Genomic DNA, 13,029 nt, shown 5'->3' on the forward strand with positions numbered 1-13,029 from the left:
TTCCTGCTGCCAGAATAAGGGAGGCTTGGAAGTTACTAGGAGCAGGCAGCGGGGAACAGGGTGGCTCAGACTCGCTGGGCTCTGGCAGCCCGCTCTGGGGAATACCCAAGTCCACGGATAGGCTGACCAGGCCAATGCTGGCTGGGGTTGGGAGGAGGGGCAGGCTCCTTGAAATGCATTGGAGAAAACCCCAGAAAAACCTCACCAGGTCAGAGCTAATGAGAGAGGTTGACGGTGCAGGGGCTGGAGCCATCCCTGGGTTCCTGCAACACTGAGAAATGATCCACAGACCTGCCCTCCACATCTGCACCCCTGACCGGGATAACAGGCACCTGGAAGAGAGGCCTCTGAACAGACTGTGCACGGCAGGAAGTTGTGTGCACACAGTCCCTTTGGGGTCGTCCCTGTCGCAGAGAGCACAGTGTGGGGTGAGGGGGGCAAAGGTGGATCTCTGTGGGGACCCCCAGAGAAATCAAGGCCTGCTGGTGGAGAGAGGGACCAGCCCTAAGACCGTTCTCCCCAATCTCTGCCCCGAAGTTGCCAAAGCTTGAGATCCACACCCCACGGGAATCTCCCCTCTAATTTTAACCCCATGTGGGACCAGTAAGGACAGACCTGGCATAGGAGGTGAGCTTGTGGGTTGGCCTCAGTGACACGGGATCCTGGGAGAAGCAGGGAGGAAACATGATCCATATCGTTTTAGAGCTTCTGATGGTTTTAGGGAGAAGGGTGGGAAAGCTGCATCATCTCCCCAACCCCTTGAACCCACAGGAGCTTACCTTCCCCAGTCTTGGAGGTGTTGATATCTGAGTCGTCCCGAGTACCATTCTGGGCCTCCAGGTAGGTGGCAGGGACCCAGCCCTGTTCCTCAGAGGTGCTCACGAACCACCAGCCTGCAGTGGGGACAGGAGAGCAGCCATGAGAGCCCAGCAGATGGCAGAGGAGGATGGGGCCAGGACGAGGAGGGAAGGAGCAGCGTGGAGGGGAGAGTGCAGAGCCACACGGCCTGGGTGCCTGGCAAACGTCTTGCCCACGTCCAGCCTCCTGGAGCCCAGGCTCCTCGCTGAGAAAGAAGAAACCAACACGCTCCCTGGGAAGAGGGCCTGATGGGTCGCAATCCACTCACGCAGACATTTGATCACAAAAAAAAACTGAAAATGAAATTGACACAATGATATGCCCAACACGTGAAAGTTACCTTGCAGGAAAGGTCAAGGGAGCTCCGACCAAACACAGAGATGGTGTAGGGTCTTTCAAGCCCACTAGGACCACCGGTGTGACCTGGAGTTGGACCACTTTCTCTGCTTTTAAAGGCACCTGGGGGTAAAGGCCTCACAGATACGTTCTAATGGTCACTGCTCCGGCTTCCCACCTCGGGTCAGTGGTATTTTCACATCAGTGCTACTCACAGCTGCCCTTCGGTATGTCGACAACTCAATCACAGTAAGTGGGCACTGCACCCTTGAGTGACCCTTGAGGGTTGTGGCCAAGTGATAACGGCTCATTCATTTTCTTTCCCCTTTGCTGGCTCGTTCATTCATCATTCAAACAAACGCTGAGCAAAGTACTCCAAACTTGGTGGCACCAGTCCTCTTTTCTGTCCATGACAGAGCTCAGCATTTCCAAACCTGGACTGTAGCCTGTCAGGAGACCCCAGGGTTCCTTCCTGGCCAGCACTGAGGCCCCATCACCACGTGGCCACAGCAGTGAGTGGCTGCCTGAGAAGGGACACAAGGGGACCTCTAGGCGCTCCCAGCTAGGCTCAGCCCTGGGAGGTGGTAGAGGCTGCCTGGGGGCTGCTGTGACAGCAATGAAGAGGGATGGAGGACAAAAGTCCCACCACTGCACAGGACCTCCGCACCCAGGGTCAGCACCTAGGTCTTCAACTTCTGATGCCCCACGTCACAGGCCTGGGAGAGCAAACAGCCTGTGGTCTAGTATTGAATGCCCACTGCACCCCACCCTTTCCAGGAAGTTCCACAACACTCTGCGAGCAGCTCTGCAAAACCTATGAAACACCATGACAACTGTATGATACCATAATGTTGGATACATGTCCTTATACGTCTGTCCACACCCACAGAACGTCTAGCACCAAGAGCGAACCCTAATGTAAACTAGGGACTCTGGGTGACTAGGATGTGTCAATGCAGGTTCATCAGTTGTAACAAATGCACCACTCTGGTGAAGGGGGTTGAGGATGGGGCAGGCTGTGCGTGCGTGGGGGCAGGTGTATATGAGACACCTCGGTACCTTCCACTCAATTTTCCTGGGAATTTAAACTGCTCTAAAAAAACCAAAGTCTTCAAAAAAAAAAAAAAAAAAAAAAAACTGTGGTCGAGCCCTTAGCTGGGTCACTGCCCCTCCGGAACCTGGGATAGATGCCTTCTTTCCCTCCCTCTGCCAGATTCAGGTCAATTCCCTTGTCCTTCCCCCAAGTGGGATGGGTGTGGGTCACCTTCACAACACCCATGGCCACGTGCACCCTCTGGGCCTACCTGCCTGGGGCAGCACTGCCATCCTCCCTGACGCCCAGGCCACAGCGGCACAGCTGCTCAGGAGGCTGTGGCTGAGAGACTCCAAAGAAGCCAGAGGGGTCTCTGCCTGGGATGCCTTTCTCCCCTTCTCGCAGGCTCTGGGGGAACACTCTCAGGAACCCCAACAGTCTCTGCCAAGAGGCCCCGGGCCCAGTGTTCTTCCACAGAGCCCGACTGGAGGTCACGGGACAGAGCTCCCGACCTCGTAGAGGCTCCTGCCCTGTGGCCCTGCCTCCTAGGCCACAGGAGTCGTTCTGACTGGTCTGCCACTTCTCCGGACACTGTAATAATGGTTCAGGGGCTTTTCCAGGAACTGACCTGGGTGCTCTGGCGACCTGAACCCTAAATCCCACGTTAACCAGGAATCACAGGGGTGTGTGGGAAGAGACGTCCTGAGAGTCAATAAATAAGTGAATAAAACAAAGTCAGGAGATGGAGAAAGTCAGTCTTGACCATCACTTGACCCTGGGGTGCAGGTGTGCTAAAGCTAGACTGCCCTGTTGGACTTGCTAATTACGGTGAGCCAGTGACCTTCCGGGGCTGTTCAACTGAGCCAGAGCGGGTTTCACTCACTCACTAATGCCACCCCTACCCAGCAATCAGCAAGGTTCATAATCGAAGGTCCACCATCATCAGTCAAGTCTGGAGAACAAAACCTAAGCCCACTGGGCACCTGCCACCACAGATTTTGGCATATAAGGATGAAGCCCTCTGAGACACTCCGGGTAAGCGGTCCCTCCCCAACCTCCCGATCACAGGATAAGCTCCAAGAGCCCCAAAGAGCAGGCACCACAATTCCCAACTTGGAGTCACTTTGTGGAGGGTCTGGAAGGCTGAGGCCCTCACATGCCTGCCCAGGTCCAGGTCCCAATGCCAAAAGCTCAAAGGTTTTGCTTACCACACCCTCCAGATCCTCACCAAACTGTGTCCGGGGAGATGAAAGACCAGTTCCAGCCTCCAAAGCCAAGCCAAGCCAAGTCCCAGTAGGCCAAGGAAGTGCCCTGAAGGCCTAGTCTCTAAGGGAAGCTTTTCTTCCCAGGAGAGGGTTTCCCCAGGATGGGCCCAGGCTGGGGCCAGGGACCTTATCGTCATCAGACAGCACAGGGATGTGCCTGGAGAAACAGCGGAGCTTGGATGCATGTGTCTCGTGGAGGATTTGCCAAGATCTCTCCCATGCCCAGCCCCTCTCAGCCTCTCTTTCTACACCAAGGTGTGTCCACCGCCAACTCCACCCTCTGAAACAACCTACTTGCTGTCTCAGTGGGAGCACAGTCTTTCCTTTCCTTGTGTGACCCCATGGCTTCCCAGGAAAGAAGGCGAGTTGGTGATCTCCTGGACGGCTGGGCTGACTGTCTCCTAAGCCCTCTACTTCTGGAATCTGGGCTCCAAAGTCATCCTCAGCAGAGCTGAAGGAGGCAAGCCCCTCCATGGGTACCAGGAGGGCTTGCAGGGGATTTCTCCATCAGTCCCATCCAAGCTTGTCTGTGTCCTCACATGTGTGAAGCAAGCCCACCAGCCTGCTGACCTCTTGCTGTCCCCTCTCCTGACCTCTTCCCATGGCCATCTCCAGACCAGGGCCCTGCATGGACCTTTCTCCTTGTCTCCAAGGGCCTCATAATCCCAGGATTTAGGGCTCTTTTCTGCTGGTGGCATCGTTTCCCCTCCCTCCTAACTTCACCCTTTGGGAACCTTCCATGTACTTTCTGCTCTCTCCCTCCCCCCAGGAGCCAGATATCGGTGATGGAGGGATGGATCTGGACTTGTCTGCGCAGAGAATCTCCCAGGGGCAGGGCAGGGCTGGCCCTCCTCCTACCTCTGTTGCATAGGCCTGGCACTCAGGGTGAGCTGGGCAGGGACTTGCTGAGAGGCCCAGAGTGTGGCCGAGGTGCCGCCCAATGGGCAGGGCGGCACGATGGTCTGCGCCTCACACCACCTGGGTGCCCCTTGGAGGTGCCAGGGCTGTCTCTGAGTCCTTCCCACCTCAAAATCTCTGTTGCACCACAAGTTTCTATGGAGCGTGGGCCACATTACTGGCTGACTGTGATCATCGCACCCCAGGGCAGCAACTTAGGATCCTGTTCTCCTGCTGCACTCCCAAGACTTGGGGCTGAGACTCTCAACCATCCTCACGGCTTTGTGGACCTGCCGACCTTGCCCGAGAACACTGGCCTGGACTTCCACTCCAGCCCTGTGGCTTCAAGTCTCAGGTCCCTCCTGCACCAGGCCCTGCAGAGAAGAGCTTGCCACTGGCTGGGCTGTAGGCACCTCCGCGAAGCAAAGGTGGACAGGCTCAGTTACTGCCCAGGCAGGCGTGGCTGAACAGGGGCAGAGGTGCCTACCTAGCTACACGCAGACCTCCTGGGAGCCCTGGCGTGAGTCACACAGTTGGGCCTCTGGGGGAGGCTCCCGGGGCCTGCACCCACCCACAGCTGCTGACAGGCCTCTCCCAGATGCCAGCAGCTCAGACGTCAAATGCTGCAACTGGGGCTCCTGACCAAGGTCACTGCTGCTCCACCAAGGAGCAATTAGAGCCTGAACCACCATGGGGGCAGCCCAGCTGGCCAAGAGGACTCAGGGGTCAGTCAGCCCTCGGGGCTCCCAGGCTCCCCTCCAGCACACACCGTGTCCTCATTCCTGCAGAGGCACATAGTGGGAGGTAGGTTCTGTCCACACACACATGCGTGGATGGCTGCCTGTGCACCTGGAACAGAGGTGTGTCTGTACATGCATCACATGATGATGATTACGGTCAGACGCTGAGAAGAGCACTCTGTCAGGAGCTAACGTTACACATGTTACTTGAGTTCATCTTCAAGAACCTTATGTTTTACTATCGTCATCATCCCCACTTGACAGATGTGGAAACTGAGGCAGAATAGATCACAATTAGGAAGACACAGAGCTGGACTCAAAACCAAGCAGTCCAGCTTCACGACCCATATTCTTAACCACCACAGAAGTGGAGTAGGTGCACATCTGTGGTACGCAAGAGCTCAGAGGTGACTCTCTGAGAACGAGTGTCCCTGAATACTGGTGCTTTATATATGTGCCACCTGTGAGTGGGTATGTCCACGTCGTTGAGTGTTTGCTTTCTGTGCATACACCATGAGTCCAGTCGCAGGTTTGAGAGTCTATGTCTACAGGTGAGAATCCTCTGGGGTAGAGGGTAATAATTAGGAATCTAGGGTCAGAAAGACTCAAATTCAGGTCCTGGCATGCAACTTCCTAGCTGTGTGATTTGGGGAAAATTACTAAACCTTTCTGAGCCTCAGTCTCCCCTCTCTGATATGGGAGTAATAAATTGAGCCCACCTCCCAAGGTTGTTGAAATGAACAGATGAGACATAAGTAGCTTAGCTTGGGGACTAGCACAGAGTAGGAGCTGAAAACCCTGAGCTCTGATCAGGGTGGTGGTGGGTATTTGGTATTCTAGACTAACAGAGTCAGCACCCATGGGTGGCCAGGTGGTGTGTGTGCCCAAGGGGTGTGTCAGGAGGTACTCAATACAGCTTGGTGAACTGACGTGTGTGTGTGTGTTTACTGCTATCTATGGAATTTGGGGGCTGTCTTCAAGGGTTTCAGAAGAACGGACGGTGCTATCTTTTGCAATATGGCTTGCTCTTTTCTCAGCTGATGCAATGCATGATAGCAAGCATGGTGAGAAATGGGGCCAGGGGGAGATGTCCCTGGGGTTTTCCTCCTTGCCCTACATGTCTCAGGGCCCCCTCGGCCTGGCTCCGGTCCTTCAGCTCACACAGCTCCCCAGCACAGAGGTCCTGCAGCCTCCTTTCTCCTTTAGGAAGCCCTTCCTGACTGACCCCCAAGTCCCAATAGCATCCAAAGCATCACCCCCACAATTCACAGCAGCTTGTGCACTCTGAGAATAAGTCTTGTTGGGACTCTAAGTATCTCATCTATTTTGTCTTTAGGGCAGAGCTGAGCTTGCAGCAAGCAGAACAGCAGATGAGGAAACTGAGGCACAGAGCCTAAGTGCTGGAGCCAAAGATCTGACTCTGAATCCCATCTTTGCCACTTCCATGCTCTGTGGCCTCAAGAAAGTGACTTAACCTTTCTGAGCCTTGGTTTCTTCATCTGTAAAATGGTAAGACTACCACGTAGGCTAGCATGAGGATGAGATAAAGAACATCGCGTGGGGTCTGGCACACCAGCAGGCACCCATTAAATGGAAGCCATGAGCTTTACTGAACGAAGGACTAAAGCCACAGGACGTGGGAGGTAAGGTGGCCAGCACGCATGGATGCCCAGGGACCGGCCTGAGCCACAATGTCTCACAATGTCTCATGTCCTCGGATGATGGATCCAAACTACAAGCTGGCCTCTGCTACCCTTCCTCGTCTATCCTCCTAGCCTCCATTCTTGGGAAAGGAGATTCAGCAAGGTTTTAGTAAAGGACCGAGCTTTGGACTGATGAAGTGGCCACACCTGTGCCCAGTTGGGGGCAGTTGTTCCCCGACAGGCTGCCAGACTTGGCCTTTTCCCAAGAAGTCAACCCTGGTTCCCAGGCAAGAGGGGAGCAGGCTCTTTTTTGTTGTGGGGCAGAGGACTTAGTGGAACAGGAGTTGGTGGGGAGCCCCCAAGGGGCCTGGGCTAGCTGGGAGGCCCCTTACACACCCCGGCACCCCAGCCCGGCAGCCATGCTCTACCAGCGCCAGCCAGGCCACTGCTCAGGTAGGTCTTCCCAGCTGGAGTGCCTTATGCTGAGATGCCCCCCAGACGGGGCAAGAGAGGGCTACCACGTCCATTCTTTTGAATGGGAAACTGCAAGCTGATGTCCAGGAGTACTCAGATGCTGGACGTACAGGAGGAGGCTTCCCTCTGGCGGCCCCAGGCTAAGCCCCCGGGCCCGGGACGTCGTCTGGGAGCTGAACTGGCCAAGCGCCCCAGAGCCGCCTCACGCTGGCCTCTCCTTCTGTGAGGACCGCGTGTCCACAGTGCCAGAGAAGAACAGAATTCAGCGAGGCTGGCCTATAGGCCAGGGTCCAGCCCTCTCCAGGAGGCAAAGGCCCAGAAAGAGCAGCAAGGTCACCTGCCCCAGCATCTGACCGGCTCAGCGGGACGCACTAAAACCCACCTCACAATGGCTCAGGGGCCGAGGGTGAGAGAAGGCAGCACCGGGTGGCCTGGCCGGCAGCTCCAGCTCAGGGCAGCGCTGGAGGACTCCGCATGCCAGGTGGGGCAGGGAGCCCCTCAGCCACAGCAGGCAAAAGCTCAGGCCAATAAGGCGGGCTCTCCCTCTGTGCAGGCTGAGCGTAGTCCTTAGCTGTTGGGCCAATTTCAAAGCCCTTTCAAACTGACTCTAACTGGGGTGGAAAGGGTGGAACTAGAAACAGAGTGACACACACACACACACACACACACACACACACACACACACACACACACACACACACACCCACAAACCAACACCCCAACACACACACACACACACACACACACACACGGAGTCAGAAGGACTGGGGGCCTTAGCCTATCTAGAAGTGGGCTGAGCCTGGCCAAGGGTGGCAGGAAGTGATGGGCACTCCCAGGCCACTGCTGTCCCCAGGGTGAGCAGGCCACAATGGCCTCCTTAATGAGAATGGATAATGAGCTCATTAGAGCCAGAGGAAGCCAGCTGCATGCAATCAGGATGTGAATAAAGTCCTCTGAGGTCATGGCTCCGACTAGAACAAGACAGCTGGTGGGGGAAGGGGACCCCGCTCCTCCCTCTCCCTCTGAAACTCCCCCGGTCCTTCGAGGTGCCGTCCTCCATGAGGTCTCCCCAGCCTGCTCACCCCAGGATTCAGCCTGCAGGCACCTCTTAGCCCCTCTTCCAATACAGACCTCAGTTTGGATCCTGGCTTCACCACGTACTCACTGGTGACCGGGAACAGGGCTGACCTCCTTATCGCAAGAGTATGAGCTGGGGGCTTGCCTGGGGGCGCAGTGGTTGAGAATCTGCCTGCCGATGCAGGGGACACGGGTTCGAGCCCTGGTCCGGGAAGATCCCACGTGCCGCGGAGCAACTAAGCCCGTGAGCCACAACTACTGAGCCTGTGCGTCTGGAGCCTGTGCTCCGCAACAAGAGAGGCCGCAACAGTGAGACACACGCGCACAGCGATGAAGAGTGGCCCCCGCTCGCCGCAACTAGAGAAAGCCCTCGCACAGAAACGAAGACCCAACACAGCCAAAAAAATTAATTAATTAATCGATTAATTAATTAATAATAGTATGAGCTGCCCATAGGGTTGCCTGGCATCCTGTGGTGCACTTGAGCTGGTGTATTGAAGACACATGGTGTACTCAACAACCAACCTTTACTGAGTACCTGGCATGTGCCAAGCCCTGTTCTAGGCATCGGGACGCTGCAGAGAACAACCCACAGTCAGGACGCAGGCTCTCCTCTATCTCCCCCTGCACGGCACCCAAGACGGGCGCAGACACAACCTGTGCACTGGCGCTGGGGCCAGCGAGAAGGCTGGGCTGCCTCCCACTAGCCCTGGGCGCCCACCCAGAGGATATCAGGCAGGATGAGACAGACTGGGCGGAGTTTGGAACACAGAAGCCTTGAGGTAAACTCCGAGCTTGCCTTTTCTTCCCCGCCTGGCCCTTCACACGGTCTAACCCAGAGTATCTGTGTGTGCAGTGTGACTGTATGCCCAGGCCTATGCGAGGGCTTCCGTGTGCAGGCGGGCAAGGGGTGATGGAGCCAGGAGAGAGGCACAGTCCCAGGCCTCGAATACCTGCCCCCATTCTCCATGTACGCTTGGCTCAGGCTTTGGCCCCTCCGTGAGAGTGAAGTGTCCAGGCATTCTCGTGTCCTTTCCTTGGAGTGGTTTGGAGGAGGGGAGGAAGAATTTGGGGGCACCGAATGGTGGACGTAGGGGAGATGCTGAGAACGAAGGGGGCTGAAGGGGGCCTGGCTAGGCACGTGTCACCAGCCCTGCCCAACTGGCCACACTACACCTGGCACAAGGCTGAGCCTTAAGGGACCGCTTCTGCCCTGATCCCCCTCCCATAACCTTGGGGCAGATCTGAGGCTTCTACGTGAGAGCGGCCAGAGATGTGGGAAATGCAGGCTGTCCACGGCATGCTGTGCCTTTAAGAACAATGAAAGGAGGCCACCCTGGGCCAGGCCTCCCCTGGTCAGAAGGCTCTGTCACTGCGGCCTCTTGCCAAGACACACTCTAGCTCACAGCACGTGGCCTCTACAGTCCAAAGCAAACAGGAGCGGGTGACAGTCCCTCCTAGTCACCCGCCTCCTCGGAGAGGCTCCCCTAGTCCCTCCCAAAGTACCTCCACAGCCCCTGCCCTCCTGCCTGACCCATTCCTCTGGTCCCACCTCTGGCCCCTACCCTCCTCTCTGTTGCCTACAGCCTCCCCTTCCCCCAGATGGGGCTCTCAGGCCACCAGGGCCCCAGAACCTTCCCATGGCGCCTGAGGCCTGAATTCCAAGACCATTAGCACAGGCTGTTACGTCACAGTTTGGAAGGTTCTGTAGATCGTGGCAAGAAGACAGCAAGAACTGGGCCGCTGCCACTCCTCCCCCAACCCTGCTCCAGCCTGCCCACTGCAGTGGACGAGCCCAGGAGTCCAGCGCTGGGTCTGGGCAGAGGCCAAGGTCATGAGCGAGGCACGCAGCAGAAGGCAGAGAGGGGGGACACGTGAAAACGATGGGTGGAGGAGGATCACGTGTTTAAGCAAGGGCTCTAGAGCGAGGTTGCCTGGGTGTAAATCCCAGCTCTGCTGCTTACTAGAGCTGCATGATTTTGAGCAATCGCCTCAATTTCTTCAACTGTAAAATGGACCTATAGTATGCCTACATCTCACTGTATTGGTGGATGAGTAAACCTATGAAAAGGGTTCGGAATAGTGCCTGGCTCCTGGCAAGGCGCACCAAAGAGCTATCACTGAAGTTTAAGTGCAAACCACAGCGAATTTTAAAGAAGGAACCAAGACCTCAGTGCCTCTCAATGACTGGTGTCAGGGCTGGGCAGGGAGGCAGGTGGTCTTAGGTGTCTGGAGTTTCTTGGAGAGAAAGCCTCTTGGTGTCACTGTTACTTGGCCTTGACCTTAGAAGGTCTCTGCTGAAGATCTGGTTCTGTGCTTGGCACAGGTTGGGGGCGGGGACAGGGCAACCCAGGCAGCCTCATGCCATAGACACAGTGATTGTTGATGCAACATTTGAGGAAACTGCAGACATCAGAGATGAAACTGAGTAGTCAGGGAAGAACTCTTAGAAGAGAAGAGACCTGAACTGAGCCTCAGATTAAATCTGGAGGGAAGAAGGGAGGGGAGACGGCAATCTGGCGGGAGGAACAGGATGGGCAGGTGATGGGAATACATGCAGCCCTAACCATAATGTTCACCATGCTCCACGGTGGGGATTCTTCCAGATGACGGTGAGAGGGGCAATCACCTTCAATGTCACTGTCCTCCACCTACCCTGAACAGAAGGTGGCTCAGGAGGGTAGGATTGCAAAAAGGTATTTTCTGCCACGATTGTAAAGGATGCAAATGGTGGGCGAGACGTGGCTCTGCAGGGTGAGTGAGGCATTCAGATGGAGGGAGGGGCGGCAGCGAGAAAAACAGAGAAGGGAGGTGTGGACCTCTCAGAATCACGACAGGAAGGTTAAAGTCTCGCATGTGGATCCCTGAAAAAATGTTCAGGGCAACAAAAGGGTGTTTCCCCTGATGTTCCAGGCAAGAGGGAGAGTAAGAAAGAGGGAAGCTGGAAGAGACTGAGTGCGGGCGCAGACTGCGTGGCTCTACGGGGAAGGGGGCCTGCGGGGCACCTGTCCGAAGCTCGGCGTTTCCCTTCCGGAGTCAGGGGCTCACACTGGAGGGCGCTGACCGGGAGGGTGGCGGGCAAATGGCCGCAAGGCGGAGATGGACGCGGCACGGACAGCTGCCCTCCGTGAGGTCGCATTAGCGGGCGTGAGAAAAGGCCAGAGAGCACTTGACCGAGAGCCTGCCAGGCCACCGCGAGCAACCCTGAAAGACGCGGAGGCGGGAGCGAGGCCAGAGGATGCAGAATGGGCCCCACAGCCCCAACTTTCAAAGCAGAAGGTAGATTCCAGAGTAGAGGTGGCCTCAATATGGGTCCTGATGAAGGGAAACCTGGGTTCCCTGAGGGGTGGCTGGAGAGCCCAGAATGCGGTTCTGAGCATGACCAAGGCAGCTCTGAGTAGAGACAACAGGAAGGAAGGGGCCAGACCACGTGGGATTCTGGTAAGACATGAACTGCTGGCCCGGCGGGTCTGGGATGTGTCCCAGCTGAGCCACCTGGACCTTGGGGCTCTCATGATCCTGCTGGGGGCTGCAGGGCTGCAGCAATAGATTCGCCGCTGATGGCCGACCACAGAGGTCACATCCAAAGAGGGTGTGACAACTCACTGGCTGCACCCACTGGGAACCTGTGCCGTTGGATGTTTTAATCAGACGCAGTACAAGGTCGGAAGCTGTGTTGGCTGCACCATCTCATTTAGTAAAAGCTGTGCCAAGATCAGAAGCCAAAAAAAAAAGAAAAAAAAAGAAAAAGAAAAAAAGATCTGAACAGATGGTAATGACAGGTCAAATCTGACCAGAGAAAAGGTGTAAACAGAGAGACAAAAGGACATACTTCACTGTCTAAACTTTTTGGAGTCTACGGGGGCGTTATTCATAATTATGCCAAAATTCTAGGTGCCAACTGGGAGTGTCTCAGGCATTTGGGTCGCATGGGTCACCCTACTTGGCAGCAAGGATGAGAAAGTTCCTGGAGTTTGGGGGGTACACTATAAGCCCGCGAAATCTTAGGCTGCGTTAGGAAGCACCCGGACTGGGTGACTTACCCAGGTGCTGGCTAAAAAGGCGCAGTGCCAGGACGGGCACCTGCGTCTGGCTCCCAGTACAGCAGCCACGCGGCTCGGCTTAAAAACGACTCCAGCTGTTGCCACCTTTGCAGAAAGGGACCAACGCCGCCTGCTCCTTCTGTTAAGTTCCCTGAATTTCCATCTGACCAGTGAGCTGGGAACCCAGCCCCTCATCTGCTTCTCCATTCTGTCAGTGTCCACAAAGCAGACCCAGTTCTCAGGAGACTCACGGGCATGGCCTTTCCCCCTCTTGCCATGCTCCACCAGGAAGGGGCTAACAGAGGATTTCTGCCCCCGTCTCTAGGTAGCCTCTCCCTCACCCTCTCCGAGCCCACAGAGCAGGGCGAGGCAGGGGCACCCTGGCTGACAGAGTTTTCTGGCACAAGATCTCACCCGAGGGCTCTGCTGGGAGACAGTGACTTTGGATCAGCATTTCTGAAACCTCAGATATTTCCACACCATGGATGACTTTTGCCATATCCTTGAACTACACATACTGTGGTTCGCATGGTAAATATATGTTTAAAGCAATCTCCCTTTGTTTTTTAACTTCAAGAAAATAATTTGTTTAGGAAACTTCAGATTGCCATCACGAATAAACAATGAGGACCACCAGCCCCAACCATAAAATTACAGAGAACA

The 13,029-nt window shown here is 55.7% G+C and overlaps 1 protein-coding gene across 1 annotated transcript in view; it reads right to left on the reverse strand.

Annotated features, from left to right (window-relative positions):
• Positions 1–13,029, reverse strand: part of SH3PXD2A (SH3 and PX domains 2A) — a 237,414-nt gene that overhangs the window by 21,313 nt on the left and 203,072 nt on the right. Inside the window, exon 9 of the mRNA XM_007470435.1 lies at positions 780–893. Coding sequence (XP_007470497.1) covers positions 780–893 — 114 coding nt within the window. The remainder of the gene's footprint in view (positions 1–779; positions 894–13,029) is intronic.

Source organism: Lipotes vexillifer, unplaced genomic scaffold (assembly GCF_000442215.2).
Source record: "Lipotes vexillifer unplaced genomic scaffold, Lipotes_vexillifer_v1.1 scaffold916, whole genome shotgun sequence".
In the NCBI taxonomy this organism is placed as follows: domain Eukaryota; kingdom Metazoa; phylum Chordata; class Mammalia; order Artiodactyla; family Lipotidae; genus Lipotes; species Lipotes vexillifer.